This window comes from Dromaius novaehollandiae, chromosome 27 (assembly GCF_036370855.1).
Source record: "Dromaius novaehollandiae isolate bDroNov1 chromosome 27, bDroNov1.hap1, whole genome shotgun sequence".
Taxonomy (NCBI): domain Eukaryota; kingdom Metazoa; phylum Chordata; class Aves; order Casuariiformes; family Dromaiidae; genus Dromaius; species Dromaius novaehollandiae.
This window is the reverse complement of record NC_088124.1, coordinates 5,461,987-5,488,970: the sequence shown is the minus strand read 5'-3', so window position 1 is coordinate 5,488,970 and position 26,984 is coordinate 5,461,987. Positions and strand designations below refer to the sequence as shown.

Sequence of the window (26,984 nt, the reverse complement as noted above, 5' to 3'; positions counted from 1 at the left end):
CTGCACTGCCGGCCGGCGGGACGGGGCCGGATCCTGCACCCGAGCCTGGGTGCAGCGACCGAGCGGGACGGGCTGGAGCAGGGCACAGCGGCCGCTGCGTCGAAGGAGAGGAGGAGGAGGAGGAAGAGCAGCCAGTGCTGGTCACGCAGGGAGGGCAAAGCCAGGAGAGAAACTGTATTTGAAAGGATTTTTATGGCAACTGTCAGCAAAGTAAATTAAAAAAAAAGGTGTAGAGGAGATGCCAGCCTGGTTCGGGTATGTTGAGCTGCGGCTCCCGCGCTTGGGCTCTTCAGGAGCGGTGGCACCTTCCCGTAGGATCCCCAGGATGGGGGGGTTAGGGATTGCCGGGAATAAAATCCAGCAGAAGTCACTCATTGAGCAGAGGAGCAGAAACCCCCTCCGTGAGGCCGGTGCCGGAGGGTCCCGGCCGGGGGAGCCCCCCCCCCGGGCGGTCACAGCTTCACCTCCGTGTACTCTATGGACTTGGCCGCCACGGGGCTGGAGCAAGCCCAGAAGTCGGCTTTCCTCTTCTTGGGGTCCATGTTGATGTAGTCCGCTCCCACCTTCATGTTCTCGTAGTCGGCGGCGGCCGGCGGCCGGCCCTTGGCGGTGAAGCGCAGCGAGGTGTAGTTGAGGCTCTCCTCCGCGCGCGGCACCTGGCGCGGCCCAAACCCGCGTCAGCGGCTTTAACAAGCGGCTTTAACAAGCGGCTTTAATCAGCCCGGGCTGTTTCAGCCAGACGCCCTCACCTGCCGGCCCGACGGGCTGCTGTCCGAGTCGTCGGAGGTCTCCGAAGAGGTGTCGCTGCTCCCTTAAAAACAGGGGATACCACCGTCTCCGCGGGGCTCCACAGTGGAAAATAACGGGGGGGGGGGGGCAATGGGAGCGGGGCTACGACGGCTGCGGGCGCAAGGAAAGCAAAGCCCCGCGCCGCGTCCGCCCTCGCCCGTCTCCCGCGGTTCGGCCCGGGACCCCCCTTACCGGCGTAGGCTGCCTGCAGCGCCGTGTTCCCCGCCGGGGCCGGGGCCGGGGCCGGGGGCCGCTCGGGCTCCACTGCCGGCTGGTCACCAGCCTTGCTGCCGCCGCAGAGATGCTCTGCAAGGGACACGCACCCCGCAAAATCATAAAAACCCCCGTTTTCCTCACTAGCCCCATTCTGGGCGCTTTATTTCTCGGTTGCCCCGGGGCTGCTCTGGCCCTGCAGCCTTTCCCGGGCCGTTTCACACAGCAGCGGCACGGAAATTGTTTAATACTGTGCAATATCTATCGGCTGCGCTGCAGGAAGGATGAGACGTGCGCCCAGGCCCCCCGCGATGGAAAGCGCGGGTGAAACCTCCGCGCCTGCCCTCCTCCCGCGCAAGCTCGAGGCCGGCCGGACCCGCGGGGCCGAGCGGGGCTGGTTCTCGGCGCCGGCGCGGCCACGGTTTCCACGTGAAAAATTTCCCTGATGCAAAATGTGGTTTCACCTGATTCAACGTTTTGCAACAGGAAGCGTTAATTCTGACGATGATTTTCCACTTTACTAACGACAGCAACAAAATAACGAAGAAGTTGTGGGAGCAAAGCGGCATTTTCGGCAGCGTAGCCCCCCCGACGCCGCGATGCACCGGCCGCCCCAACGCTGCGCTGCCCCGGGGCACCGGCCGCCCTCGCCGGCACTAACCGCCGCCGTGAGCCGCTCTGCTCCCAAATCGCGGGCGCGCTCGGGCCGGAGGCAAGCGGCAGTGCCAGAACCGGACCCGGAGCCAGGACTCGGCTGCTTTCGCAGCCCAGGGGACCTCGAGGCTTTGGGCAAACTGCTGCCACTCTCTGAATCCGCTATTTCAGAGCAGGAGGAGGAACAGCGCCGATAAGGCTGCTATTTACCTATTTTCCTGCTGAGTATCATGTACAGTATCACCAAGAAGAGCGCGTGGAAGATCAAGGTCATGGCGGAGATGGCGACAAGCACCCACCTGCCCAGGAGAAAAACACCTTGTCTGGGAGGCAGAAACAACCAAATTGTGCCCAGTCTGCCAGGCACCGCTCGGCTGACGCTGCTGGAAAGCAGGCGTTGGACCGAGGCCTGTCGCGGGGGGTTGGGGGTTGTTTTTAAGTGATGCATCCAAAACACCTGGGGCTCCTTTTCCAGGAGCGCCGAGTGGTGCTGGCGCCCGGTTCTGGGTGCCCAGCCTGGTTTCCAGCGCGGGATGCGCAGCCCGCTCTGCAAAACCCAAGCCGTGCGCGTGGCCTCCCCGACGCGCTTGGCCAAAATCACGAGCCCTGCCCGAGCCCATGCGTCCGTCACACGCAGCCAGCGAAGACGACAAAACTGCCCAGTTTGCAGTGAAAATCCGGCGTGGTTTTACCAGGGTTTTACCCGCCGAGGGGGCCGCAGCCAGCACCCGACGCGGCGCAGCACAAGCGGCTCCGGCCCCCGGTTTGCAAAACGCAGGCGAAAGGAGTCCGGTACCGGGGTTATCCTTTGGTTTTAGGGCGTTTACAGCGCCGAGCGCGCTCGACCAGCACTCACCACGGGGAGCAGTCCATCCTGCCGGGGCCGTGGGTGCCGCGGAGCGTCCTGCGGGGAGACACGCGCCTGAGCCCGCGGCACCCGCTAGGTTTGCTGCCAGGCCGGGGGCATCCTCACCCCCCGACCAGCCCGCGGGCGACGAGCCGGAGGTGCAGCTGCAGCAAACCAGCAGGATTTATCGCCTTACCTTTCTCGCTGCGGGGCTGGGGGGTATTTCAGCGCAGGGACAGACCCAGCCGAGCGATACCGCGGGGAAAGAGCCAGACCCGCCCCGGCGAGGGGCTCCGGAGCAGCGGGCGACCGGGGAGAAAAGCTTTGGGTGCGAAACCATCAGCGTGGCGGCGGTCAAAACTTTTCCATCAAGTTAAACGCCATTGCACATCAACTAAAGATGAGACTCAGCATGTGAAAGCACGGTCTACCACTGCAGACAGCACTTGCAGAAAATAAATATATCAAGGCTTTCCTAGGCTCTGTGCTAAGCTATTACTACAGTTGTGATCCCTCCTCCTATGTGTCCCTTACATCCAGCAACAAACTCCCTCCCGGCCGTTTACTTTGGCCTGACGCGTGGCTGCAGCTCGCGAGCTCCACCGCGGCACCGGAAAACAGGCTGAAGTTTGTTCTTCATGCTTTCGTTCTCTCTAACTTTCTTTTTTCGTAATGCATAAAAAATATTTGGTGACTATAATAATAAACTCCCCAGAACCAAGTAACCCAAAGCGGGCAGCGAGCTTGGAGCAGGGCTCCCGCATCGGTCACGGTTCGGACGTGCCAGACTCATCCCAACACTTCGGACAGGATTTTTCAGTGACTAAGCAAGCTGGTTTCCCAAATCCCACTGCAAATTAAGGAGCTGGGAAGATTTAACTGCATTTGAACCCTCTCGCATTTAATTTGAACGACATACTTAAATCCTGTGGAAGTCAATGGGCCTTAAGGCACATGATCAAAAAACACATGTGCGTGAACGGGAACCCTTGGCTTGGAGCTTTTGGCCATAATAGTCAAGAGAAGGCAACTTTATAATAAGGGACAGCAATCAGGTCGTGTTCATTTTGCGAGCTTTAACTGCAAAAAAGCACTTTCTATTGTAGCTCGATGCCTGTACGCTCTTACTGCTCATAAATGGCTGCCACAGGGAGGTGTTTTTAACCAGAGCTTTGATATCCTGATTAAAGTAGCCTCAATAGTATGCTAGATAGACAGATAATAAGAGCAAAGACGTTATCCATCCTATGGATCAGGTTATACATTCTCCTCCGTGACAGATTGCTAAGAGCATTTCATCAAAAGCTTTCCAGATAATCTCACCAGTCTCCTGTGAAATTCCACTTACCCAGACAGTTTGGCAACTGCCAAGCTAAACGTCCATTTCTTGCTGGAGTTTTCCCCCTCCCTTATCGCACTGATATGTCCCCGAATATCCGTCTTAGCTGGCTGTCATCCTCAACTGGCTCATTTCCTACCGCGGTGCGGGAGATGCTGCTGCAGCAGATAGCTATCTGAGGTGAGCTGCTCAAAAGGAAATTGCAAAATAAGACCCGTATCCAAATATCAGCAGCTTCTTTGCTTGGGGGGGGGTTAGACTGAGATCGAAGAGATTATACATACATGGGTATTGCAATATCTGTTTTGAAGGTACCTGCGAGCGGGATGCTGCCAGCACACGTACCTTCTGCTCTGTGGGGTAACCTGCCGCGAGCCCCCTCTGCCCCCCTCCCGGGGCATTGACCCCTCTTAGACCTCCTGGTCTTAGACCTCCTGGCCTAAGATCCTCCGGATCCTCCTGGTCGAATCAAGGCTTCCGAGAGCTCGGTCTTGGCCGAGTATTGAGGAGCAAAGTCAAGAAGCGCCAGCCCAGCGCAAAGCATGTGAAATCGTGGGACCAGCTCGGACGATGCTGATCCCGCCCGGGTCAGGCCTCCCCACGCGGCTTCAGCGCCGGAGCTCGGGCTCGGGGGACGCAGACGGCCAGCCCCCATCCTTACCAACGGCCCCTTCGCTTCCCGGGCCGCCCCTGCCGCGGAAGCCGACGGACGCAGCACCCGGCGCTGCTTTACCTGGCGGCCGCGGTGCTGCTCCCCGCTCTCCCGCGGGCTCCCCGGCACTGAGCGCTGCTGAGCCCCGCCGCCCCCCCCGTGACGCTCCCGCCTTTCCGCTGCGTCGTCTGAACGTGTCCGGGGTTTCTCTCCCGCGCGGCAGCAGCCTCCGGTGCACAGGTCCAGCGCGGCTGCGGCGTCGGACGATTCGGCAGGAGAAAGATGGGTTTTTCTCGCAGGCTCCGGCATCCTCGCGGTTTTGCTGCCGACCGGCGGGCCCAGAGCACGGCGAGGAGCGTGTGCCGCTCGATGGCCAAATCGGGCAAAAAACAGCTAAATAGGGTTAAAAAAACCCAGCCAAATAGGGTAAAAAAAAATTCAACTAATTAGGGTAATAAAGTCTCAGCATCCTATTTTTTTTGTCCTAAAACGTCAATTCGGAACAGAATAGCTCATTTTGCATGGGCGCAGGAGAGGGTTTGTTTTAAGTCAAAAGCGTGGACCCCAAGTTCAGCTTTTCAAGCCGCTTTTCCGAGGCGGAAGACGCCGGGTGCCGGGCCGGGTGCCGAGCGTACCTGCAAACTGCAACGTCCGTCCCGCCGTCCTCGTGCCGCTCCCAGGCAGCTCACGCGATCTTGCCCGTTTCCGCGGCTCCCGCCCGTCCGCAGCCTCCCGAAGCCTCCCGGACAGCCGGGATTTGCCCACCCTGAGCCCCCCGCCAGCCCCTGGTCCCAGCCGGCACCGTCTGCCTGGTGCCTAAATAAATGCGTCGATGAGCAAACATATAAATAAATATCAAAGCAGCAGCCTGCTGTTACCGGAGACGCCGGTGCCAGTCATTTTTAACTTATTTTCTTTTTTAAGCGCCTATCTGCCATCAGAGAGCTCCCTCCGAAACGCTCGGCGATACGCAAACAGATTAACAGATAAAAGATACGGCTGATAAGCAGAGGAAAAAAAAAAGATTTTTTTCTGTAAATGCTACCCGGGTGCGATCTGAATCAGGCCTGGCTAATAGTGGAAGTGGCTGAACTAAAGGAAATGCAAAAAAAAGAAGAGAGATTACATATTTTTAGCCTGTAAACAGTTTTCTGCAAATGAGTAAGGCGCCGAGGCCCGAGGTGAGCACAGGCACACGTCTCCCACGACGTGCACAGCCCCTTTCCAGGGTGTCTGAGGACAAGTGCATAAAGGTGCATGGACCGAAACGCGCTGCCCGACACCGCTTGCAAGCGACACAGGGCTGCGACAGCCCATACGTTGCCTATAAGCCCGGGCGCTGCAGCAGCCAGCAGTCGCATTTCATTAAATTGCAGCTCAACACATCATTTCTGCTGTTTTATTAGCAGCCCGGGCTCAGAGGCCCCTTTGCATGGATAACCCTGCACATTTTGCTCTGTCGCCATCCCAATCCCGGCCGGAAAACCGGCGGTGGGTGGTGCGGCCGGGTGGGAGCCTGCGCCAGGCCAGTGCCCGCGGCACCGCGTCCACCCACGCCGGGCGTTTCGCACGCCAGGGCAGCCGGGAGCCCGCGGCGAGCCGGGCCCGTCCCCCGCTCCCTGAGCAAACACGGGAGAGCAGAGCACCGGCCAAAACCCCCACAAGGGAAAAAAAGTGTTGCACCTGGAATATAACTTTCCATTTAACTTTCAGAGGTTGGGTTTTAAAGAGATTTTCTAAGGAACAGAATAAAAACAGAAAGACGTGTGCTTAGCTTTGCAGATTTCTAAATGAAAGGTTTGACCGCTTTGATTTCCGTATTTTCAAACCGAATCTATCAGCACGTTTGCAGATTGCTGTGATCCGAGCGGCGATTTCTCCCAGGAAATGGGTTATTCCGGTGGGAGCGGCCAGCCCTGCGGTACGCCGGCTCGTGCTCGAGGCACTTCGCCAAAATCCCTTTCGTGGACATGTTGTTAGAAGGGAGAGTGGTCCGTGCAATTGCATCCTGCGAGCTGATGAAGTTATCGCCCCGAGCCGGTGCGAGAGCCGCCGGGTGCCGAAGCAGCGGCCATCGCAGGGGCAGGGGCCGCGGGGCAGGTCTGCTCGGCCCTGGCACCGGCGCCCGCGCCCGCCCCGGCCGGTACGCAGCCGGTGATTCATTCCTGATGAAAAAGCCCCGTGTTGACACAGAGCGCGGCGTTATCGCGGGCCGGCGCAGCGGGGCGAGGCCGGACCCGCTGCTATAAGAGCCGAGCGGCCGCGCGGCCCCCGAGCCCGGCCCAGGGGAGCGGCGGTGCCCGGCCGCCGGCATGCGACGCCTGCTCCTGGCACTGCTCTGCCTGGCGCTGGCGAATGGGCTCAGACGGTAAGGGGACGTCCCCGGCGCCGGGCGGCCTCCGTGGCGGCTCCATTCCCATTGCTGCTCCATTCCCATTGCTGCTCCATTCCCGCGGCGGCTCCATCCCCACGGCGGGGTCCGTTCCCACGGTCCCACCGGCGCGGGAACGGCCGAGCGCCGCGGCCGAGCTCCCCGGTCTGCAGCCTCGGCGGCTTCCCGGGGCTCCTTCCCCCTCCGGCCGGACCGTCCTGGCCACGGCCGGCATCGGGGCTGCGGGATGGGCGTCGGGGAGCGGGCGGCACGGACTCGCGGGGCGCGCTGGGGGTTGCGGGGGCCGGCGGCCCGCGGTGGCCCCCCAAGCCCGGGGCGGGCGGCGGGGGCCGACGCGGAGCCTTGCTGCCGCAGGGTGGCCCTGGCGCGGCGGCGGTCGCTGCGGCGCTTGCTGCGGGACCGCGGGCAGCTCGGGCACTTCTGGAAGGCGCACAAGCTGGACATGCTGCAGTACAGCGAGGACTGCGGCGCGCTCAGCGAGGCCAGCGAGCCCCTCATCAACTACATGGACGTGAGTGGGGCGGCGGAGGGGGCCGAGGGCCGCGGGGCGCCCGCGGAGCACCTTGGTTTGCACGAACAGCCTCAAACGCTCAAACACCTCCCGTAATTTCTGCTGGCAAAGCGAGCCCAGTGCGGGCTCACTGCCGGCCCGGCCCCTCGCTGTTTGCCTGCTGCCGTGATCCCAGTGCTGATCCCAGGCGAGGGACCGCGGTCGCGCCTGCCCTCCCATTGCAGGCCTGGAGCTGCCTGTGCAAGACCCAAATTCCCCCCAGAACTAATGCGCGGTTGCACGCATCCTGCAAGGCACCGCTGCAGAGGACCGTTTGCTTCCTCGCGGTGCAGGTCCCGGCCGGTCCCGGCCTCGCTGCCAGCTCCAGCGCGGTGCCCACGTCCGCGGCACTGCCTTTCATCCCGGGCTCGTGTTGCAGTTCTGTAACCGGCTCCGGGTTCGCCCGGCACGATGCTGCGCGAGCAACCAGCGCCGCGGCGCAGCGAGCCCTTCCCGCGCCGACGGCTAACGGCGGCCTCCGCCTGCTCCGGCCAGGTGGAGTATTTTGGGCAGATTTCCATCGGGAACCCGCCGCAGAACTTCACCGTGGTCTTCGACACCGGCTCCTCCAACCTCTGGGTGCCGTCCGCCTACTGCGTCAGCAAGGCCTGCGGTGAGCCGGCGGCAGCCCCGGGGCGCGAGCGCGGCCGGAGCCCGTCTCCCGGCATCCCGCCTTGCGGCCGTCCCCCTCGGCCGGGCTCCCCCCTTGCCGGCGCCGAGGGTTGTCCCTTCTCCAAAGGGGTGATGCCGGCACGGCCGAGCTCCCCCGTGAGCCGCGGTCGCCCTCGCGTGCCGCCCCGGTGGACCGGCACCGCGGGAGCGCCGGGCTTCCCCGCGCCGCGCTCTCCATCCCCGCGAACCGCCCCGCTGCCTCCTCTCCCGCAGCGGCGCACGCGCGCTTCCAGTCCTCCCAGTCCAGCACGTACCAGGCCGTGGGCACCCCCTTCTCCATCCAGTACGGGACCGGCAGCTTGACCGGGATCATCGGGTCTGACCACGTAACCGTGAGTCGCCTGGTTTCCCCCGTCCCGGGCGGCTCGGTTGCCCCCGAAGACGCGCCAACGCCAGGGAGACCCTTCCTGCCACAGGTCGAGGGCCTCACCGTGACCAACCAGCAGTTTGCGGAGAGCATCAGCGAGCCCGGCCAGGTCTTCCTGGAAGCCGAGTTCGACGGGATCCTGGGGCTGGCCTACCCCTCGCTGGCCGTGGACGGCGTCACCCCCGTCTTCGACAACATGATGGCACAAAACCTGGTGGAGCTGCCCATGTTCTCCGTCTACATGAGCGCGTGAGGACACGGCCTTGCTCTGGGGGCTCTTGCATAGACTCGGCCCCTTTTTTCCAGGAAAGGCCGTTAAAATACAGATGTTTTACCTAGGTAGTAAGGGGATCTTCTCAGGTTTCTTAGCAGCAGTCCTAGCATTGCAGGAATGAAGCTAATGACCCTAAACGTTTGTGGGAGGCATTTGGAGATAAATCCACCCATTTCAAAAGCAATGTGCAAAGCAAAAGCAAGGAAACCCCTCCCATCTGCTCTTCCCCCCAGGAACCCGGAGTCCGCCGTGGGAGGGGAGCTGCTCTTCGGGGGCTTCGACCCCTCCCGCTTCATGGGCACCCTGAACTGGGTGCCGGTCACTCAGCAGGGCTACTGGCAAATCCTCATCGACAAGTGAGCGGCGCCGGGCGCGGGAAGGGTTCGGCGGGGGCCGGGAGGTGGGACACGCTCCCTGCCGCTCCCTTCCTCGCCTCGGCTTCTCCTCTCCCAGCATCCAGGTCGGGGGGACGGTGGCGTTCTGCGCGGGCGGGTGCCAGGCCATCGTGGACACCGGGACGTCGCTCCTCACGGGTCCTTCCAAGGACATAAAAGAACTGCAGAAGTACATCGGTGCCACGCCTGTGGACGGAGAGGTGAGAGCTGGGGGGGGGAGGCGAAGCCCTGGAGCTGCCGTCTCGCCGCGGCAGACGTCCCACTGAGGGACATGGCTGTAAGCCCCAGCTACGAGGCACCTCTGGTGCAGATATGTGCACTCTGGTCCTGAGAAAGCCCGTAGGAGACCTCAGCCGGCATCCCAGCAGGGATGGGTTTTCATGGATCGTGCCCTCACGAGCTCATTGCTCCTTCCACGACCAATGCTTTCTCTTTCCCATCCATGCTAAATTCATGTTCTTTTCCGAGCTATTGGGGAAGGGACGTACGGTATCCCTTGCTTTCGCCCCAGTCCGGGGGGCAGCGGCCGTCCCTGCCGTGCGGCCGGGCGAGCTGAGCCGCGTCTCCTGTCTCACAGTACGCCGTGGAGTGCAACAACATGAACGTGATGCCCAACGTGACCTTCGCCATCAACGGGGTCCTCTACACGCTCAATCCCCTGGCCTACCTGCTCATAGTAAGGCCCGCGGGCGACACAGCCCACCGCCCGCAAATCGTGGTTCCTGCGTTTTTGGCGAGCGTGAGGTTCTCCGATTTGCTCCTCAGCTTCACGGTCCTTGTCCCCTCTAGGAGAAGAGCGACGGCATGGACATCTGCGTCAGCGGCTTCCAGGGCGCGGACATCCCCCCTCCCGCCGGCCCGCTCTGGATCCTCGGCGACATTTTCATTCGGCAGTTTTACTCGGTCTTTGACCGCGGCAATAACCGGGTGGGCTTGGCCCCGGCTGTCCCTTAGGGCTGCGGCGTCTGACGGGACGGGGAGGAACGGGAGCTGTCGGGTTGCATTTGTGGCCACTGCCTTGCGCAAGTCACTTAACTTCACCGCGTGCCTCAGTGTCCCCGCTCGGAGGTAGTGGCGATACCGGGGCCGCGGCTGAAGAGCGCGATGGGAGTCGGTACCTGCCGGGAGGCAGTTTCACGCTAAACATAAAAATGTCTTGGGCAGCTTTGCGGAAGCCGTTTTGGAGATTCCTTTCTTTTTTTAACGTGGGCCAATAAAGAGTAATAAAACAGAAAGTGTCCTTCTCGCCCTGCCGTCCTTCTCGCCCTGCCGTCCGCGCAGCAGCAGCACCGCAGGACTCGGCGCTCGGCAGGCGAGCGCGTCCCAGCAGCAGGTTCAGCCGGTGCCGATGAGCAGGGAGGCGAGTGTCAGGCTCCAGGGCCTTCCCAGCGAATGCGCCTCGACGCCCCGGGGAGCTTGTGGGGGCTGCGGGGGTGACGAAGGCTCTGCACGAGCCCCGCCGACGGCAGCACCGCGCGGGACCTGCTGACAGCGCAGGGCTCGGGGGACACGGGCGGGCACGAGCAGCCGCCGCCCACGCATGATGCATCCCGAGACGCGCGTAGCGGGAAAGGGAAGCGCAGAGAAGGGTTATTTTTATCAGCGGCTCTGGGCGGCTTCCCTTGCTCACAGCGGCGCGAGGCCCTTTCGCCCGGCCGGGGCAGCAAGCGCCGCACGAGCCGCCGCGGGGCAGGGGCAGGGGCCGGGTGCCCGAGACCCCGCCGACCTCCCGCAGCACCCGGCGCCGGGCTTCGCAGCCGGGACATCTTGCCCGAACTGGAGCAGCCTTAACAACTGGGTCCGGGAGCTCTGGAAAACCTTGGTCCGGACACCAAGCTCGCAGCCAGGCTTGGCGCCTGTGTTAGGAGGCAGCACCCGCCTCGCCCGGGCACCGGCACTGCCCCAGCGCTGCCGCAGCCGGCTCCCGTATCGGTTTAGGGGTGCTTTATCCGGGCGCAGGCAGATAAGGCGCAACCGCCTGTCGGACAAAGGTCTCCGCTCGCTCTCCCGGCGGCGGAGCCGGCAGGTTAACTCTTGGCAGACCGAGGAGCTGCCAGCCCTCTCCCAAAGCCGCGCTGCCCCTTTCCCCGGGGAGCGGAGACGGCCGGGGCGAGCAGCTCGGTTGCCTGGATGCTTGGAGGGGCCGGGGAAGGGCCGGGATGGCCCTGCCACCGCGGGGGAGGCCGGCAGCCGCCCTCACGCAGCCTCGCTGCAGGGGCAAAGGTGAAGCAATACGCTGAAAAGAAAAAGAGACCAAAAGTGGGGATTAGGAAAGGGCAGGAGCATCCCGCGCCAGGCGAGAGTCACCCTTCCAGGCACCGCCGGCAAGAGCTGCCCCTGGCGCTTCCCACCGCCTCCCGGCTCCTCCCGTGGGAAAAGCGGAGTTTCCAGCCAGACAGGTCCCCAAATTGCACCGTGGGAGGGGAGGACGGCACGGCCGGCTGTGGCTGCGACCCCGCAAGGGACGTCTCCCTCGTCTGCGGGCAGGGCAGCGACAGCGGCCGCGTCCCGTCCCTCGCAGCCGGGAGAGCTGAGCTCCCGGCCCCGCAGCCGCCCTCCGCCCCGAGCAGCCCCAAGCCGGAGGCTCCCGCCCTGCTGAGCCTGACTCACCAGGCGGCAGCGCCCAAATTCACCCCGCCGCCGGAGACCGTGGGCGAGCCGAGCCAGGAACCGCCGGCGGCCGGGACGCTCTCCCTGGGGGGGCACCGCGCCTGGAGGGGCTGCTGCCGGGGCCGTGGCGCGTTGCTGGCCCGGGAGGTCCCCAAGGTCACGCTGGCGGGTCACACGCGTCCTCCCGGGGTTTGCTCCTGCTGCAGCGCCTGGAGCTGGCTGGGGAGCCCACAGCCTGGCTCCCGCCGGGATGCGGCAGGTCCCAGCGCTCCCGCTCCCGGCCCTGCCTCGTGCCTCGGCCCCCGCCTGCCGAAGCGGAGGAGGCGGCACGCGGCCCCCGGCACGGCCCCTGCAGCAAGGCCGCCGCGGGCTCTGCCCTCCGCTTCCCCGCTCCTGCGGCCGCGGGAGCCGCTGCCACCGCGGGACCCACCACCGCGGGACCTGCCACCGTGGGAACCGCCACCGCGGGAACCGCCACCGCGGGACCTGCCACCGTGGGAACCGCCACCACGGGAACCGCCACCGCGGGACCCGCTGCCCTGGCCTCACCTGCCAGCCGTCCCCGCGGCCGCCCCGGGCACGCAAAGCTGCTTTATCCCCGCGGGCGCTATCGGCGCCGTCTGAGCAAAGTCCAGGGTGGGTCCCCGGGGCCAGGCGATGCTGCGATATCCCTGACGGGGTTTTGCTCCCAGCCCTGGATAACCTCCCGGAGGCAGCGACAGATAAGGGGTTCCCGGGGCGGGGGGGTAAACAGCACCGGGGCAGAGCAAGGCCCCAACCCAATCCCGAAACCCTCTGGGAAGAGGTAAGCTTTGCTGCGCTCCCTGTGCTCGCCCGGGAGCAGCGAGCACGGAGCTATTCCCGCCGGGAACGCTGCGTTTGCGGAGGGAGCGCTCGGAGCTGCCGGAGGGGCTCGTCCCCCGCGGCCGGGCGCCGGCGGCCCCTTTCCGCTGATGTCAGCGGGCTCGGCCCCGCGGCCGGCGGCATCATCGCGCCGGGGGCGGCCGCCGGTTCCCGGATCCTCCTCCCGCGGCTCTTCCCTCCGCGGGCCGCCGGGCCGCAGGCAGGCGCCGGAACCGCGGGCGGGACCGGAGCCGGCGGCCGTCGCTCCCCGGTGCCGCGGGGCCCTGGCGGACGCGCTGCGGAGGTGAGAGCCGGGCCGTCCCCGCGGGAGATGCGGGAGCACGGGAGAGCCCGGGAGCGGGGAGGCGGCCGGGCTGGGAAGCTCCATTTTGAGCTTAAAACCCAAACCACCTGGCGTCTGGAGAGGCCACCCGGGTGCCGCAAAATGCCTGGAAAGCTTTTTTTGGGGGGTGCCGAGATTCGGGGCTCGGCCTCCGCGCGGGTGCCGGGATGGCAGGAGGGTGTGGAAAAGCCCGGCGCCGCGGGCGGCCGCGTCCAGCGCGGGGGAAGCAAGCGGAGCGGAGAAACGCCCTGGCGGGGCCGGTGTGTCATCCCCGCCCGGCACAGGCGACCGCGCGGGCGGCACAGCGCGCCGGGGAAAAACTCAGGGATCGGGCTGTGGGCGAGTGCGTCCGTGTGCTCCGGGACGGTGCCGTGCCCGGCATTCCCACGCGAGCTGGGCTGCTCCCCCGTCCGGCGGGGGCTCGTCCCGTCTGGGGATGGGTCTGTCGGAGGCTGGACGTGCTGCCGCGAGGGTTTTCCCAGGCCGTGCGGGAGCTGCGCAGCCGCTCGTCCTGGCGTGTGGAGCATCGCTCCCTGCCCTCCGGCACTAACCGGGGAGCTTGCAAGCAAATGCACCGATTTCCAGCTTTTCCTATACAAGCTAAGGAAAGGGGAAAGAGCACAATGTGGGTTTTCCTCTGTTTAAGCCACTCTCATGGTGATGCTGCGGACGGGCATCTCCAGGCCAGGGTCTCCCCTTCCCCAGCTGCTGGACTGCAGCAAGCTCGCTTTGCCTTGCGCAGCATTTATTAACCAAGCCCGAAAGCAGCCCTGGTTGTGCCCTTTTGGGGACAACCGAAAAGGGGGCGAAGGCTGGAGCAAGGTGCCCCTGGCCAAGCCGTACCCGAGCCTGGCCCCGCTCGAGTCGGGGCGGCCGTCTGCGCACGCCTGCTCCAAGCCCGGGTGTTTCCAGCTGCACAGACCCGGCAGCCCCTGCGCCGGGCGCAGCAGCGTGCCCGGACACGCGCGGGCGGCGAGAGCTGGCTGCCGGGCTGCGGCGCGAGCGGCACCGGGACCGCAGGCCCCCGCGCCCGTCCGTGGGGCCGCGGGCGAGACGCCGGGCTGGGCAGCGCGGTGGGGGACGGCCCCGCGGCCGGGCAGCCGCAGGCGCGGGGGGCAGCAGCACCGCGGCCCCGGCACCGCTCCCGGCAGCGACGAGCCCAGCAAGCGCCTCTCCGTGCCGCAGGGCCCTCCCATGGACTCCAGCAAGAAGGTGGATCTGAAGATCATCATCATAGGAGCCCTGGGGTAAGAGCCCGCCGGCGCGGACGGGTCGAGCGGTCTCGCAGGGGCTTTTGCCCCCGTTCCCATTTATCCGGCCGTCTGCACGGCCCTGGGAGCCGAGCTCAGAGCAAACTCCTCTTTAAGCAAAGCAAAATCCTTTGGCTAAGTGGACCATGCTCCCCTGGCCCGCGTTGCCCGGAGGCCGGCAGGGCCCCGGTGGGCGATGCGAGGTGGGCTTGGGGGCAAAGAGCAGCCCGGCAGAGCCGGAGCACTGCGGTGCCTCGGGCCGCAGAGACGGGCGCAGCGGGACTGGGGCACGCTGGTGGGGGGAGCCATGGGCGCGGGCCCCCCCGGAGCCTGGCTCCACTGCGCACCGTCCTCACCCCGTCCCTTCCCTCACGGCAGCGTGGGCAAGACCTCCCTCCTGCACCAGTACGTGCACAAGACCTTCTACGAGGACTACCGCACCACGCTGGGCGCCAGCATCCTCACCAAAGTCATCGCCGTGGACAACACCCCCCTGAAGCTGCAGGTGAGACCCCGCTCCGGCAGCGGCGGGGCCGGGGGTGCACAGCCGGCTCCCACGTCCCAGCGCGCCCCAACATCCCCAAAGCTCGCAGCGAAACGGCTGCTGGCGTGGTCAGGCGCAGGGCTGCGTTTACTGGGTTGGAGGTGTTTAGCGGCACCGAACGCGTGACGCGCCGTTTCGGAGGCTCCGCTCTCCCGAGCCAGCAGAGCGGAGGGCTGCCCGTCTCCGTGCTGCCGCGCCGGGGGGCTGCAGCCCTGCCCTGCTCTGCCCTAGATCTGGGACACGGGGGGCCAGGAGCGGTTCCGGTCCATGGTGTCGACCTTCTACAAAGGCTCGGACGGCTGCATGCTGGCCTTCGACGTGACCGACCGGGAGTCCTTCGAGTCCCTGGAGAACTGGAGAGATGACTTCCTGGAGAAGGTCATCCCCAGGGAGCAAGGCTTCCCCATGGTCGTGCTGGGCAACAAGATAGACATCTGCGAGCGGCAGGTAAGGGCCGGCCGGAGACTCCCGTGCGCTGAACGGAGACGCCGTGGAGTCCCAGGGGCTCAAAAATGCCGGTCTTCCAGCCAGAGCCAGGCCTCTCCTGTGCTGGAGCTCGGTCGCGGGGAGCCGGGGCTCCCGGGCGGAGGAGCGGCGGCACGCCGATGCCGAGCCCTGCGCGGCTGCTCCTGCGCCTTGCGCGGCTGCTCCGGGGCCAGCGGGACCTAAGCGTCCTGGATACCCCCACGCTCCCCGCGTCCCGCCCTGCCCCGCGGCGCTTGGAGGAAAGCTGGGGAGGTCCGGAGGCGCCCGGGCTGATGGGGAGGAGGGTGGCCTTCGTCGGTGGCCACCCGCAACGCTGCGCGGGTCCGTGCTGCGGCCCCATCCGCCCTTCTCGCAGGTGCCCGAGGAGATCGCCTCTGCCTGGTGCAAGGAAAAAGACATCCCATACTTCGAGGTCAGCGCCAAGAACGACATCAACGTGGCCCAGGCGTTCGAGACCCTGGCGAAGCAGGCCTTAACCACGGTGAGCCCGCGCGCCGCCCGGCCGCGGCCCTGCCCCGACGCTCGCGGGGGCTCAGCGGTCCCAACGGGCCCCTCCGACTCTTCCCCGTCCCCTCGCGAGAGGGGATGCAGCGAGGCTGACGAGGGTGAGAAACCCCCTGGGAAGAGCTGCCGGGACGCGGGAGCTCTTGGAGCCGGGAGTCAGCGCCGGGCTGGCATCTGCCCTCGGGCTCCGGTGGGGGATGCTCCCGGGGGCACCTCCGGGACCCGGCCGCTGTCCGGAGCGGATCCCAGCAGACCCCTGCAGCCTGCTCTCTGCTCAGCAGTATTTCCTATTTCCAGCGTGTCAGAGCGCCTCAGCAAGTGGAAGGCTTTGGTGCTTTTAAAAAAAAAAAAAAAAAAAAAAAAAAAAAAAAAAGGTTAGGAAATGAGGTGGAGCAGCAGAGGAACAGGAACAGCACTGCTGCCTCTCCGCGGCGCTGCGCGGGCGCCCGGCACGCCAGCACCGTCCTCTAGCGGCAGCCGGGCCGAGGCCACCGGCCTCCCCGCCGAGCTGCTGCCTCCCGCCCGGCTGCCGGGCTTGGACGGGGGGGACCAGCCTGAGCCCCCCAGCCTCGAGCCCCCGGCAGGGCCCGGGATCGGGACTTCTCCGGGGGGGGGACCAGGCTTGGGGCCGCGCGAGGTGCGAAACTGCTGCCGCGCTGGCTGTACTCATCCCGGCTCTTGTTCCTTTTCCAGTATAAAGGGATTTTTGAGAGTTATTTAACAGACTCCATCAAGCTCACGCCCGACGACAAGCCCAAGAAGAGCTGCTGCTGAGCCCGGAGAGGCGGCCGAGCGGCACCGGGACCACGATCCCGCCGGCTGCCCGGCCCCGGGGGGCACCGTGCCATGGGATGCCGCTCCCCACGCCGGGGCGACCCGAGCATCCCGGCTCCTGCTGCTTCCCCGCTGCCCCGAGCGGCTCCGGGGGCCTCTCCGGCCGCCGGGCTCCCACCCCGCGCGGAGCAGGTGCCGCAGTGACGGTGCTGGGGGAGCCGGCGCGGGGCCGGGGCTTTGCCGGAGGCCGCGGTCGTGGTGCTGCTGCCTCTCCGGCGCAGGCCTCCCCGCGCCTGGCCGAGCGGCACCGTCCCGTGCCTCAGTTTCCCTCGCGCACCCGCACCCCACCGTGCAGCACGCACCACTTCCCACCTCACCGGGGAGGACTTGCAGTAAAGCACTTTGTCAGGGATACTCTTTTTTAAAAAAAAAAGAAAAAAAAAAGTAATAATAAATCATTTTTATACATATGTGTTGCAAAGCATCGCTGCGGCGTGGGGCTGGGCTCCCCGTGCCCACGAGGGCGGCGGTGCTGCCGAGGCCGCACAGCTCCGGCCAGGCACGCGGAGACGATGCCGCTCCGTTACGCAACGGCGCTCGGGCTGTTTATCCAGGCACCGAGCCGGGGAGAGGATTTGTCCCTGACTATCCGGACGAGGGGCATTAACTGTTTGCTCCCCGTTTGCTCCCAGGTCCCGCCGGGCGGTAGGAGAGACGGAGGGGAAGGAGGGGGGATCTAACCGGGATCTAACGGCCCAAGTCCTGCCGCTGCGGCCGGCCTACCTGCTGCCGGCGGAGGGCAACGGCAAGACCCACGTGGCCACGCTTTGGACCGGTTTTGGTGGCAGAGAAGCGGGGAGAGAGGGGCCGTTCCTGAGTCGCTGGGTTCGAGCTGGAGGGGATGGAGAGGAGCAGGGCCCCAGCGCTTGCACGTGGCCTGCAGCTGGAGCAAGCACTTCCCAAAGACGAGGGTTACCGACCTTTCCAAGCCGGCCCGAGATGTCAGGACGCAGCCGAGGGGTCATTCCCATGCCGCGTGCCGGGTGCCCTGGGAGAGCAGCCGTCTCCCCCAGCCCGGTCCGAGGAGGGCGGCCGATGCACCTTGCAGACGCGCAGCGACGCCGGAGCCGACCGGGCTCCCGCATCGGCACCGCCAGCAGCGGCCGCCCGCGGAGCTCGTGCACCAGGAGACGTTTCCTCCTCCTCCTCCTCCTCCATCCCCGCAGGGAGCAGCGCCGGCGCGTCCGGCAGCCCCGGGATGCTCGAGGGAAGGGATGGCGCGGCGCCAGGCAGGATGCTGGCGGGCGAGAGCAGCGGTGCCGGGCTGGTAACACTATCCCGCCGCCGAAACGCGATAAAGCGTGGGGGGAGGTTTGTAACACATGGGATTAACAAGGTCAGCTGTAGATTTTTCTCAGGGTGAGAATCAAAGGGAAAAATATTTGCCTTGGGTGACTCAGTGAGTTCCTATGCACCGTGGTATCAACACGCAGCGGCGGAAGGCCTTGCTCGCGGGGACACTCGAGAAACTAAATCAGACCGAGCTCTCGTCCTCCCTGTGTCACTATCCCACCCTGTCACATTTCATAAGTCAAAGGTACTTCCCAGCCTCGATGAGCGCTCTGTGCTGCGCGCGTCGCTCAGCTTGGACAGCCCAGGCTGAACCACCACATTTCTGCATTCGCTAATTAAAGCCGTGCATAAAAACAGTAAAAAACGAGGCTGAAGATGCTAACGACCAAATGGAAAATCACATTTAAGTACCGCCAGCACAGACACATGCAAAAGAGAATATTGCTACCAGTATTAGCAGAATTAGTGCCTGACGCTCACCCTAAATGCTTGACTCACAAACGCAGCTTGTTTCAGTTCTTTTGAGGTTTAATTACTCCTAACAGCTCTTCCACCCTAAACCATCCTGTGTGCTCCAAAGCTGCAGACTGCACTCCGTTTTATCTCCCGAGGAAGCTGCGGGCGCCCCGGCTCACTGGACCGGTTCGGCTTTGACTGGTTCCCAGTGCGTAAATCTGGTTGGAGCCTGTCGATTTGCATTGCAAACTGCCTGGCTGAGCGTTTGACAGATAGCAGCTCGTCTGCAGCGCCCAGGCTGTAAGCACATCCCGAGCGGCCGGGGAAGGCGGCGATGTCTGCCCAGCCCAGCCCAGCCCAGCCCAGCTCGTGGCTCTCCCCGCTGCCCGGGGCTCCGCACGCCGGGTCCGCGCAGGAAGTCGCCTGTGCAGGGAGCAAAAACCAGACTGCTGAGAGGGCCTGGGACTGAGAGCGGGCATCGGTAACGCAGTGGTTTCAGCCACTTCAAGATGCTGCAGTTAGTCCTACAAACAAACACGATAAACCAAAGAAGTTCAAAGTTAAGAGCAAGCTTTCAGGAGCTTCAGATACGGCGGGGTATGAAGAGTGGCACAGCTGGCTCCTTAACGGGGAGCTTGGCTTGGCGGCACGGTGCGAGGCTGGCGATGGAGCGGCTCCAGGAGGGTCCTGCTGTCATCGGCACCTCTTGCTCTGCCGCGCAGTCACGAGCTCTGCTGATGTTGTTAATTATTTGTACGACTACTCTTTGTTTTCTTGATCACTGCCCCATTATTCCGGCAGGACCGGCCATCAATACAGCTCGCTGCTGGTGACACTAACGGGTGTTTGTGTCGCTGCGCTGCCCGCGACGCAGAATTAGCCCCTTCCTGAACCACAACCAGGCTGCAGCAGCCTCCGTAGCCCGGCCCTCTGCTGCACTGTCCACCTATTCACAGCAAATACTGATGCTCCCCCTTCAAGCCCGTCACCCGGGAGCTCCACAACAGCTTTTGTTGCCACGTCCCAGCTGGGCGAGCGTCGACGTGCGGCGGCGTGGGAGCGTGCCGGGCTGCGGGGGCTCTGCCTGGCCCCGGCGGCGTGCAAAGAGCGGGGCTGCGAGCCGGCACGTATCGAGGATTAGGGGCTGCGGCCGGTCCCCCAGTCAGCTGAGGTACATGCTGAAGTCAGCAGCCAGCACTAGCCTCGGGCGTCCTTCCCGCCCAGCAGCGAAGCGCTCAGCAGCGAGGTGTCTGCCCTGCCAAGCAGGGCTGCTCCGTCCGAATCTCACAGCCAGGGAGGACCGGCTGCGCCGGGGCGAGACAGGTCCCCGCACGCAGGGCCACCCGAGGCCAGGCGGGGTTCGTCGGCCGGGTGCTGCTGCGCTGGTCCCAGTTTCCATCGGGTGCTGCGGACGGGTCCTGCTCCCATGGGGTGAACGTGGCCCTTTGCACCGGGGTGACTGTTGTCCTCAGGAAGGAGCTGCGATGCCGTCTTCACCTGGCTACTGGGAGCAGCTTCAGCCACCGCTGACGTGTATCTGCTGCCAGACGAGGAGCTCACTGCCCCCAAAGTCCCTTGCTTTTGGCTTTAGATGTACCCGACCGTCCCACACGAACTAACAGCTCCCCAGAGCACAGACAGATGTGAACTGTGACGACCTGCAGCTTTTTGGGTCAATCCCCCCATGCTGACCAAAAGGAAAGTGCAGCAGGGCTTCCTCTTGCTGCAGGGGCTGAGCACCACGGGGCCTGGAAAGCGTGGTCTGCACGTGGTCTGCACGCGGTCTGCACGCGGTCCTCGCTAGACCAAGACCCAGACCAGCTCCGCGGCGGTAGTCTCTATTTCCGAGCCACGCAGAGAACCACACTCCTATCATGACCATCGGGCCAGATTTCCTCGAGCCAAGGCATCCATCTGGCCCGAGGTGATTTATTTGCTTTAAATGCATGCTGCCTGCCATCTCTTTCGAGGCAGACTCGCACTTGGAGCTTGCTCCTGGCCTCACGCCATTGGAGCCAGGCCGCTGGCTGCATCGCGGTAACATCCCGCGTTAAACTTTTCAAGAAAGCAAATCAGGCTGCCAGCTTGTCGAGCCAAAAGCTGACGGGCTGGATCCGTCTCTCTCTGCACCATTAACCAGGGGGGAGGCCATCCGTCGCAGCCAACCTCGATTTAAACACCTGAGGACTTCTGAAGATATTGACCTCAGAACCTTTAACACCAAGACCTTTTCTTTCACTGCTTATCTTCCATCACCTCGGTCTGGGCATTTTGGCCTTAATGCATTGCCCAAGGCCACACAACAGGCAGCAGCAACATGCAAACGTGGTGACTCCTGCCCTGCTGTAACCACGTTCGCTTTTCAGCCGCATTCAGTGCGCATCCCGCATCCCGAGTCTCCCCCTGCTCCTGCTGCTTCTCAGGGCTTTGCACCACCTCGCACCACGGCCGGCGTAAGGAAGGCAGCACCCGCCGGCTGCTGAGTTTCTCCCAGCCTCCTCCGCACACTGCCTGCCCACGCTCTTCTGGAAAAATTCCTCTTTCCTCTTCTAAATCAGAAAACCTCCCTTTACTGGAATCCAGCTGTTTGTGCAAGAAACCTTATTTCTGACAACTCTCCTAATTCAAAGAGTGGGAAGAAAGCCCCCGGGGGGGAAATACCGAGAGACGAGGGGAGGCAGAGCCCGGAGCCAGCCCCGAGCCCGGATTCCAGGCAAGCGCAGTCCTCCGACCCCCCGCAGCCTCCGGGCTTGGGGGCCATGTGCAGCGCGCGCGAGGCACCTGCCATCCCGGCCGTCGCTCCCTCCTGCAGAACCGGAGGGACGCAGCGCATTTTTGGACGAAGGAGTGGGCTGGGGCTGCTCCCCGCCCCGGCCCCAGCAAGCGCTGGCCCCGCTCGCACGGCCCCTCTCCCAGCGCTGCTGCTGAGCCCTGGGAATACTTCTGGGCCTCGGGCAGACCTGGCTGAGCACACTTGCGTTCCCTCAGAGGAGGCAGCTATCTTGCGCCCATGCTACAAATAAGATAACAGCCCTTGCTCAAGGTCACTTGAGGCAGAGCGGGAAGGAGTACAGCCAGGAGGATATACCTGTCGGCCTCAGCACTTTGCAGCGCTTCCCCGGGACAAACAACCCCGCGTCCGCCCCAGGCACTCCGGCCGTCCCCGAGCGCGCGCCTCGGCTCTCTCCGGAGGAAGGTCTGCCGCCTTGCACCAGGCACAGCCCTGCGCCGGTGTGATTCTTGCTCTGGAGCTGTGCTCCACCGCAGAGGGAGATCAGACTCTGTAAAGTTGTCCGAAACCAGGAGAACCTGCTCTCCTCCCCAAACCAGCATATTTCAGACTTAAAAACCTTCAGTTCAGAGATGCACTTGGATGGCACATTAATGACAGCCCTACTGTCCTAGTCCAGGGTTTTCCCGTGAGCAGGTCTCCCTTTGGGGACAAGGGCGGGCACCAGAAGTGATAAGCCTTGTCGGAGAGGTGTGCAGGGGATCCTGTCTCATCCAGAGCCCACTCCTTCCCTTGCCTTTGGGGGAGGTGTTCCTGCAAGGCTGTAAAGGCAAAGGGGGCATGGCAGTTCCCTCCAGTAGAGCACCAGAAAGCTGTAGCACCTCTCCCCAGCTCCAAGTTCACACCATGAAATAAGTTGCACAAAATGTCCCACGAGGTGCTGAGCCATAGGGGCAGCTCTGAGCCCTGCAATGCCTTTCTGCATTCCACCCTTTATTTTGGTGTTGTAAATAATCCTGCTGTCTCCCTCTAGCACACTGCGTTCCTCATTCCTCCCTGGATAAGTCTTTTGACCCCTGTGCCAGCCGGTGAGGCCAACCGAGTGGCCGAGCAGTGAAGGGGGAAGCCTGGGAAACACTAGGGCAGCTGGTAGCTGAGATGGTTTGGGGTTTCCCTCCCAGGCGAGGTCTGCGTCTCCATCATCGCCTCGCGCCACGGAGCTGGCCGCTGTCGACGGGTGGCTTGGCCAAGCCGGCGTACGAGGAAACGCCGCTGGCAAAAAGGTGGTGTCTGGGCCCGGGCCCAGGAGCTGCATTCCTGGACAAAAAGGAAACGGCGATAACCAGCCCTGGGAATGTCACCTCTCATGCCAGGCTCTGCGCAGGTGACCGGAGGCAGGTCGGGTGGGTGACACCGCTCGCTCCCCCGGACCACGGCCATGCTTTCGCTGGCACCACCAGCGGCACCAGGGATCGCCGGCTCTTCGCTCCCGGGCTGCGCCCAGGCTCCCAGTGGGAGAAGCCACCTTGCACCATGGCAAGAGCCAAAGCAGTGGAGGAGATAAGCGAGCCTAAAAAAAACCCAGTAATACTCATCCATCTTCCTAATCACCGGGCACCCTGGCACCACAGGGCACCGAGGCGTCAGAGGCTGTGCAAACTCCAAACAAAGGATGATGTGTCCCTGCGGCATGGGCAGGCCCGGGCTCAGCCCCGAGCCTCCGCGCTCGGCCCGGGGGTGTCCGGCGGGACCAAACCCCGCTCGAGCCCCTCTGCAGCAGGCAAATCAGCGTCTCCGACGTGCACCCTGCAGCACTGGGGCACACGGACATCCCACCCCAGGAAAGGGTCTTGGTCCTGCTTTGCAACGGTGCTGAGCCACTCCCTGTTTCTCACATCGTACACATTAATACAGACTCCTGTTTTACCTGGAGGTCTTCTTTTTACATGTCCTGTAGTTCTGTGAACAGCAGAAGCAAAAGGCCTGGTTCCTGGTGTCTCTCCTCAACGTGGGTTCTCTGACCTTACCAGCCTTTCTTTCAGGGCTCTCTCCTCTTCACCTGTCCACCTCGTTCCTGAACCTTTCAGCAATTGGGCAGCCCACCGCCTCTGCTCTCCTCCCTGGCTGAGGTGCAACAGTGGTTTCAAGAGTTCCTGGAGGGACAGAAACAGGACTCATTCCACTAGACTTCAGATGTCTCCAGTGCAGGTACTGAAGTCTGAGTCACACATCAGCCTGCACTTAGAGCCCTGTGGAGCAACAGCCCTTCCAGATCTTCCTGATCTACCTGGAAACACCAGCTTCCCTCCACTGACCACAAAGGTTGCCCTGCTCCACCTGCAGCACCTCCATCTTATGCCCTAGCTGAGGCAGATGACTCCTGCCCACACCTGTGACCGCACAAGCCCCCTTTCCTTAGCAGAATCACCTGAAAACAGAAAAACCCCGGCAGCAAGACCGAGGCGGGGAGGGAGGGAGGCTGCCTGCGGCTCCCGCTGCCAGCAGCAGCTCCCCAGGCAAGCCCGGGTGCCCCACCAGGTCCCCTCCACGCTGGGAGGACGCTCTGCCTTTCTCCCACTGACTCGCACCTCAGGGCTCCACGCAGCTTTCCCATCGTTCCCAGCAGTAAATTACCACTGAATTATTACCCTCATTAAGTGCAATCTAGCTGCTAATATTAATCATCTGCAAATAAATCTATGCATTCCCGTGCTTGGTATGCTGTTATCAGACCAGAAGATAAACAGCTCAGCAACCTGCACACTTATGGCTCCATGCTTGACTCGGGCAAGTCCCTGTTTCTCCTTTCCATCTCCCAGCACCTCCGTGCTTTCTGGATCCCCCCCGTGCTCCCTGGGCGCTCCGAGGCGCCCTGCATATGCTGGCCAGCGTGTGGCACGGGCCGCCGGTGCCCACGTCCCTGCAGAGTGGCTTAGGGCCACACGCGGCATGTTTTGCTGAAGCAGAAAGAGGCAGCATCTGAGTTGTATTTATAGTTCCTGAAAGTGGAGTTTGACCAGGACTGCACGTCCTGTCGCAAGAAATGTCCGAGAACCGTCGGGGCTGTATAAGGCTGGATTCTCTGGAGGGCAAGTCTTCCATTAAAAGCAATTCCCTGATCACACCCAGCGGGACTTTGGAATGGTGGCTCTTGGAAGGGGAGCCATCAGCCCTTCCTTTGAGCTCACCTATGTCCACGCAGAGGGAGATGGCTGGCGAGTCGGCCCGCACGGGAGGGACCTCTGGACGTGAAGGGGACAGAACAAACCCGAAGGTGCTCAGGCAAGTCAGCCCCTGTGGGCAGGTCATCTTGCACTGGGCTGATCACCTGCCTCATGTTTTCTCACTGCTGGGTGGGCAAGAAACCCAACTGGATGGACTTCTGGCCTGCCAAAATGTCTCAGACCAAGACCCCAGCACGTGCACCACTGGCTCCCTTAGGCTGTTTTGGTTTCGCATCCCAGTGTAACTGCATTTTACTGCTCTGTCTGCCGGGGACGAGAAGACATTCCCTTGGACCTGGCAACCCCACTGCTGACCCTGCTGGGTCCTACGCAAGGGGAGCGTCCAGAGCCCGACCCGAACAGCACACAGCACAGAGGACGAGGGACACCTGCAGCCTCCCTGCCTGGAGCTGTTCCTCTCTCACTCGTGCACTGGGCATCCGTGCCAGCTTTGGGATTTCACTTTTCATACCAGCTGGATTTAAATAAATCTGACATTGCTCTTCAAGCTGAGAGCTGGGCTGGTCCCTTAGGCAAGACCTGTCTCCTCTGCCTCCTGCCTTGCTCAGGACACATGCACCAGCCTTCCCTGGGCTGTGGATGCACAGACTGGCTCGAGGTCCTCTCTGTTCAACAGCTAGTTCTTTTCAAAGGCAGATGGCTGTGATTAAAGTGGAAACTTAAATTCAGGACTGCGGTCCTATTCCAAGCTGAGATACTGATCTCAAACAAGTCATTTACTCCCAGTGCCCCGGGCCACTTCTCCAGCTCCACGGCTCTGCCCATACGGGGACGTCAGTTTAGAAACATGAGGAAAGAAAAGTCTTTCATTGGTGGAGCTCTGCTGGGAAAAGTGCCCAATTCGATGCAGGCAAAAAAAAAAAATCCCCTTTAGCATTACTTGTTTGTGTAGGTAGCTTGGCAATGCCAGCGATGCCTCTGCAGCGGGGACTCTGTTTCCTTTCTTTCTGCATGTGCCTCGCAAGCAGGCCCCCACTCTGGCTGGGACCTTTGGGTGCTGGTCTCTGAGCTTCTCTGGATTTACCTTGTAGCAGGGACCACCACACACGCTTGCGCTGGCAGTCCTCCTTCCATGTCATGCGTTTCCGTTTCAAAGGGCTCCCTGCCTATCAGTCTGCCCTTTAAATAAGGTGATACGGGTTATTAATGATATTTACAGGAGAACTGCTGGGCAATTATTACCTCTGTCTCTCAGATGGCAATGAATCACTCCCTTTCCCTCTGGCACTCGCTGGCAGCATGCTTCTTCAGCACACATGCTGCCTCAGCGCACTGGACACGGTGACTGATACCCGTCAGATGGGGCTTCACGGCGCAAAGCGCTGATGCTCAGTTCAACATGCACAAGGTACCAAAGCTTTTTCCTCTGCCAGACTCTGGGGGCAAGTGCCACATCATTGCCTGCTCTCCTCCTCCCATCCCAGCCATGTCTCCCTCCTTTCTTCCTCTCCAGGTGCCCTCTTTGTTCTCTCCCCTCTCCCTTTTCCCATCAGTCGTTCTCCACACAGAGGCCAACAAATGCTCACAGACGGCAGCAGCGCAGGACAGTCAGCCCAGATGCTTCCCACCCACTTTGGGTCTGCAGTTTGGGTTTTTACGGGGCAGGGAGGGCAGCAGAGCTTTCCCCTACAAATGGTTCATGTTGAGCTATCCTTGGGGACAACAGCAACAGGAAAGATAATTCCTTCGCTTGCAAATAACCCACCAAAGCTTCCTCTTAGTGGCCTGTTCCTTTGGTGGTTCCTGCTGTCCTCTTCCCCTCCCCATGTCCATCTCACCACCCAGAACATCCTGACCAGCGCCCGGCACCTGCACCTCCTCCTCTGGGAGGAGAAGGGTCCATGGGCCTGGAAACAGCCCTGCAAGGTGGTGTCAGCACGGGCCAGGGACGCGACGGCAGGCCAGGGCCAGCCCTTTCTCCTGGTCGGAGTGGGCTGCGCCCCGCCGACGTGCATTCCACATCAGTGCCTTTTGCAGGTTTAAACGCTGCATATCCCAAGACACCTGTAACTTTCCAGGGCAAAGAGGCTGATTGATATCTCTGAAGGTTGGCTCCCAAGTCTGCAGGTCTTGGATGGCCCATCCCACCGTCTCCCTTCTCCATTCGTGTTCACTGCCAGGGGCGTCTCAAGAACTTGTCAAACTTTCCTACCGAACGAGCACGTGACGCAGGTGTGGTTCCTGCCTGACCCTGCCTGGAGATCATGCCTGGAAGGTTGATGACAGATAGCCCAATTTTATCTGCACTGGAACATCACCGCGCTATTGAGTGTTTCAACCTCTTCCCTACACAGAGGCAGGAGAGGTGGGGACCCTGCCTGCTCCCTCCTTGACAGACAGCTGGGGCTTCTGCTCTCTTTTCCCCTCCTCTCATCCCTTTGAACCTGGAAATAAGAAAGAAACTGCTTTCCCCTGCCAATCGCATCTTCAAAGCGTGCGCTCCAGGGGTCCAGGGCCTGGCACAATGCGCACCATTGTCCCTTCCCGAGGCTGAGAGTCAGCCGGAACACAAAGGCTGGGGAGACGCTGCCCAGCGCGCCAGGAAACTCGCCCAGGCCAACAAAAGCATCTTCTCCCTCGCCGAGTCCGAACGTGGCGAGGGAGGGGGGCCTGGGGTGACAGTGAATATGAGCTATTGTCGCGGAGAGTCCAGTGCACAGCCGGACCTGCAAAGGTGATCAAACAGCCCAGTCCTGAGAGG

The 26,984-nt window shown here is 62.8% G+C and overlaps 3 protein-coding genes and 1 long non-coding RNA gene across 5 annotated transcripts; 2 read left to right on the top strand and 2 right to left on the bottom strand.

Moving 5' to 3' along the window:
- Positions 1-173: 173 nt before the first annotated feature.
- On the bottom strand, positions 174-6,742 carry RHEX (regulator of hemoglobinization and erythroid cell expansion). 2 transcript variants are annotated; one of them, XM_064497945.1, is made up of 7 exons: positions 4,576-6,742; positions 2,700-4,027; positions 2,513-2,560; positions 1,867-1,955; positions 982-1,095; positions 750-811; positions 174-656 (listed from the first exon to the last, which is right to left on the bottom strand). In XM_064497945.1, the coding sequence occupies exons 3-7, from the start codon at positions 2,527-2,529 to the stop codon at positions 453-455; spliced, it is 486 nt and encodes a 161-aa protein (XP_064354015.1). In that variant the 5' UTR covers positions 2,530-2,560; positions 2,700-4,027; positions 4,576-6,742; the 3' UTR covers positions 174-452. The 2 variants fall into 2 exon arrangements, with proteins under 2 accessions (XP_064354015.1, XP_064354014.1); XM_064497944.1 differs by having other exon boundaries at positions 2,513-4,027.
- CTSE (cathepsin E) lies at positions 6,733-10,390 on the top strand. The gene is made up of 9 exons (XM_064497943.1): positions 6,733-6,862; positions 7,241-7,397; positions 7,932-8,049; positions 8,322-8,440; positions 8,525-8,724; positions 8,983-9,105; positions 9,203-9,344; positions 9,722-9,820; positions 9,934-10,390. The coding sequence occupies exons 1-9, from the start codon at positions 6,807-6,809 to the stop codon at positions 10,096-10,098; spliced, it is 1,179 nt and encodes a 392-aa protein (XP_064354013.1). The 5' UTR covers positions 6,733-6,806; the 3' UTR covers positions 10,099-10,390.
- A 3,508-nt stretch (positions 10,391-13,898) lies between these two features.
- Positions 13,899-16,968, top strand: RAB7B (RAB7B, member RAS oncogene family). The gene is made up of 5 exons (XM_026112041.2): positions 13,899-14,187; positions 14,569-14,695; positions 14,966-15,181; positions 15,576-15,701; positions 16,418-16,968. Exons 1-5 carry the CDS (start codon positions 14,135-14,137, stop codon positions 16,496-16,498), a joined length of 603 nt encoding a protein of 200 aa, XP_025967826.1. The 5' UTR covers positions 13,899-14,134; the 3' UTR covers positions 16,499-16,968.
- LOC135323709 (uncharacterized) lies at positions 14,804-17,588 on the bottom strand. Its single transcript, XR_010385194.1, has 2 exons — positions 17,479-17,588; positions 14,804-16,058 (listed from the first exon to the last, which is right to left on the bottom strand). It is a non-coding gene; the product is annotated as an uncharacterized LOC135323709 (long non-coding RNA).
- Between the last annotated feature and the right edge of the window lie 9,396 nt (positions 17,589-26,984).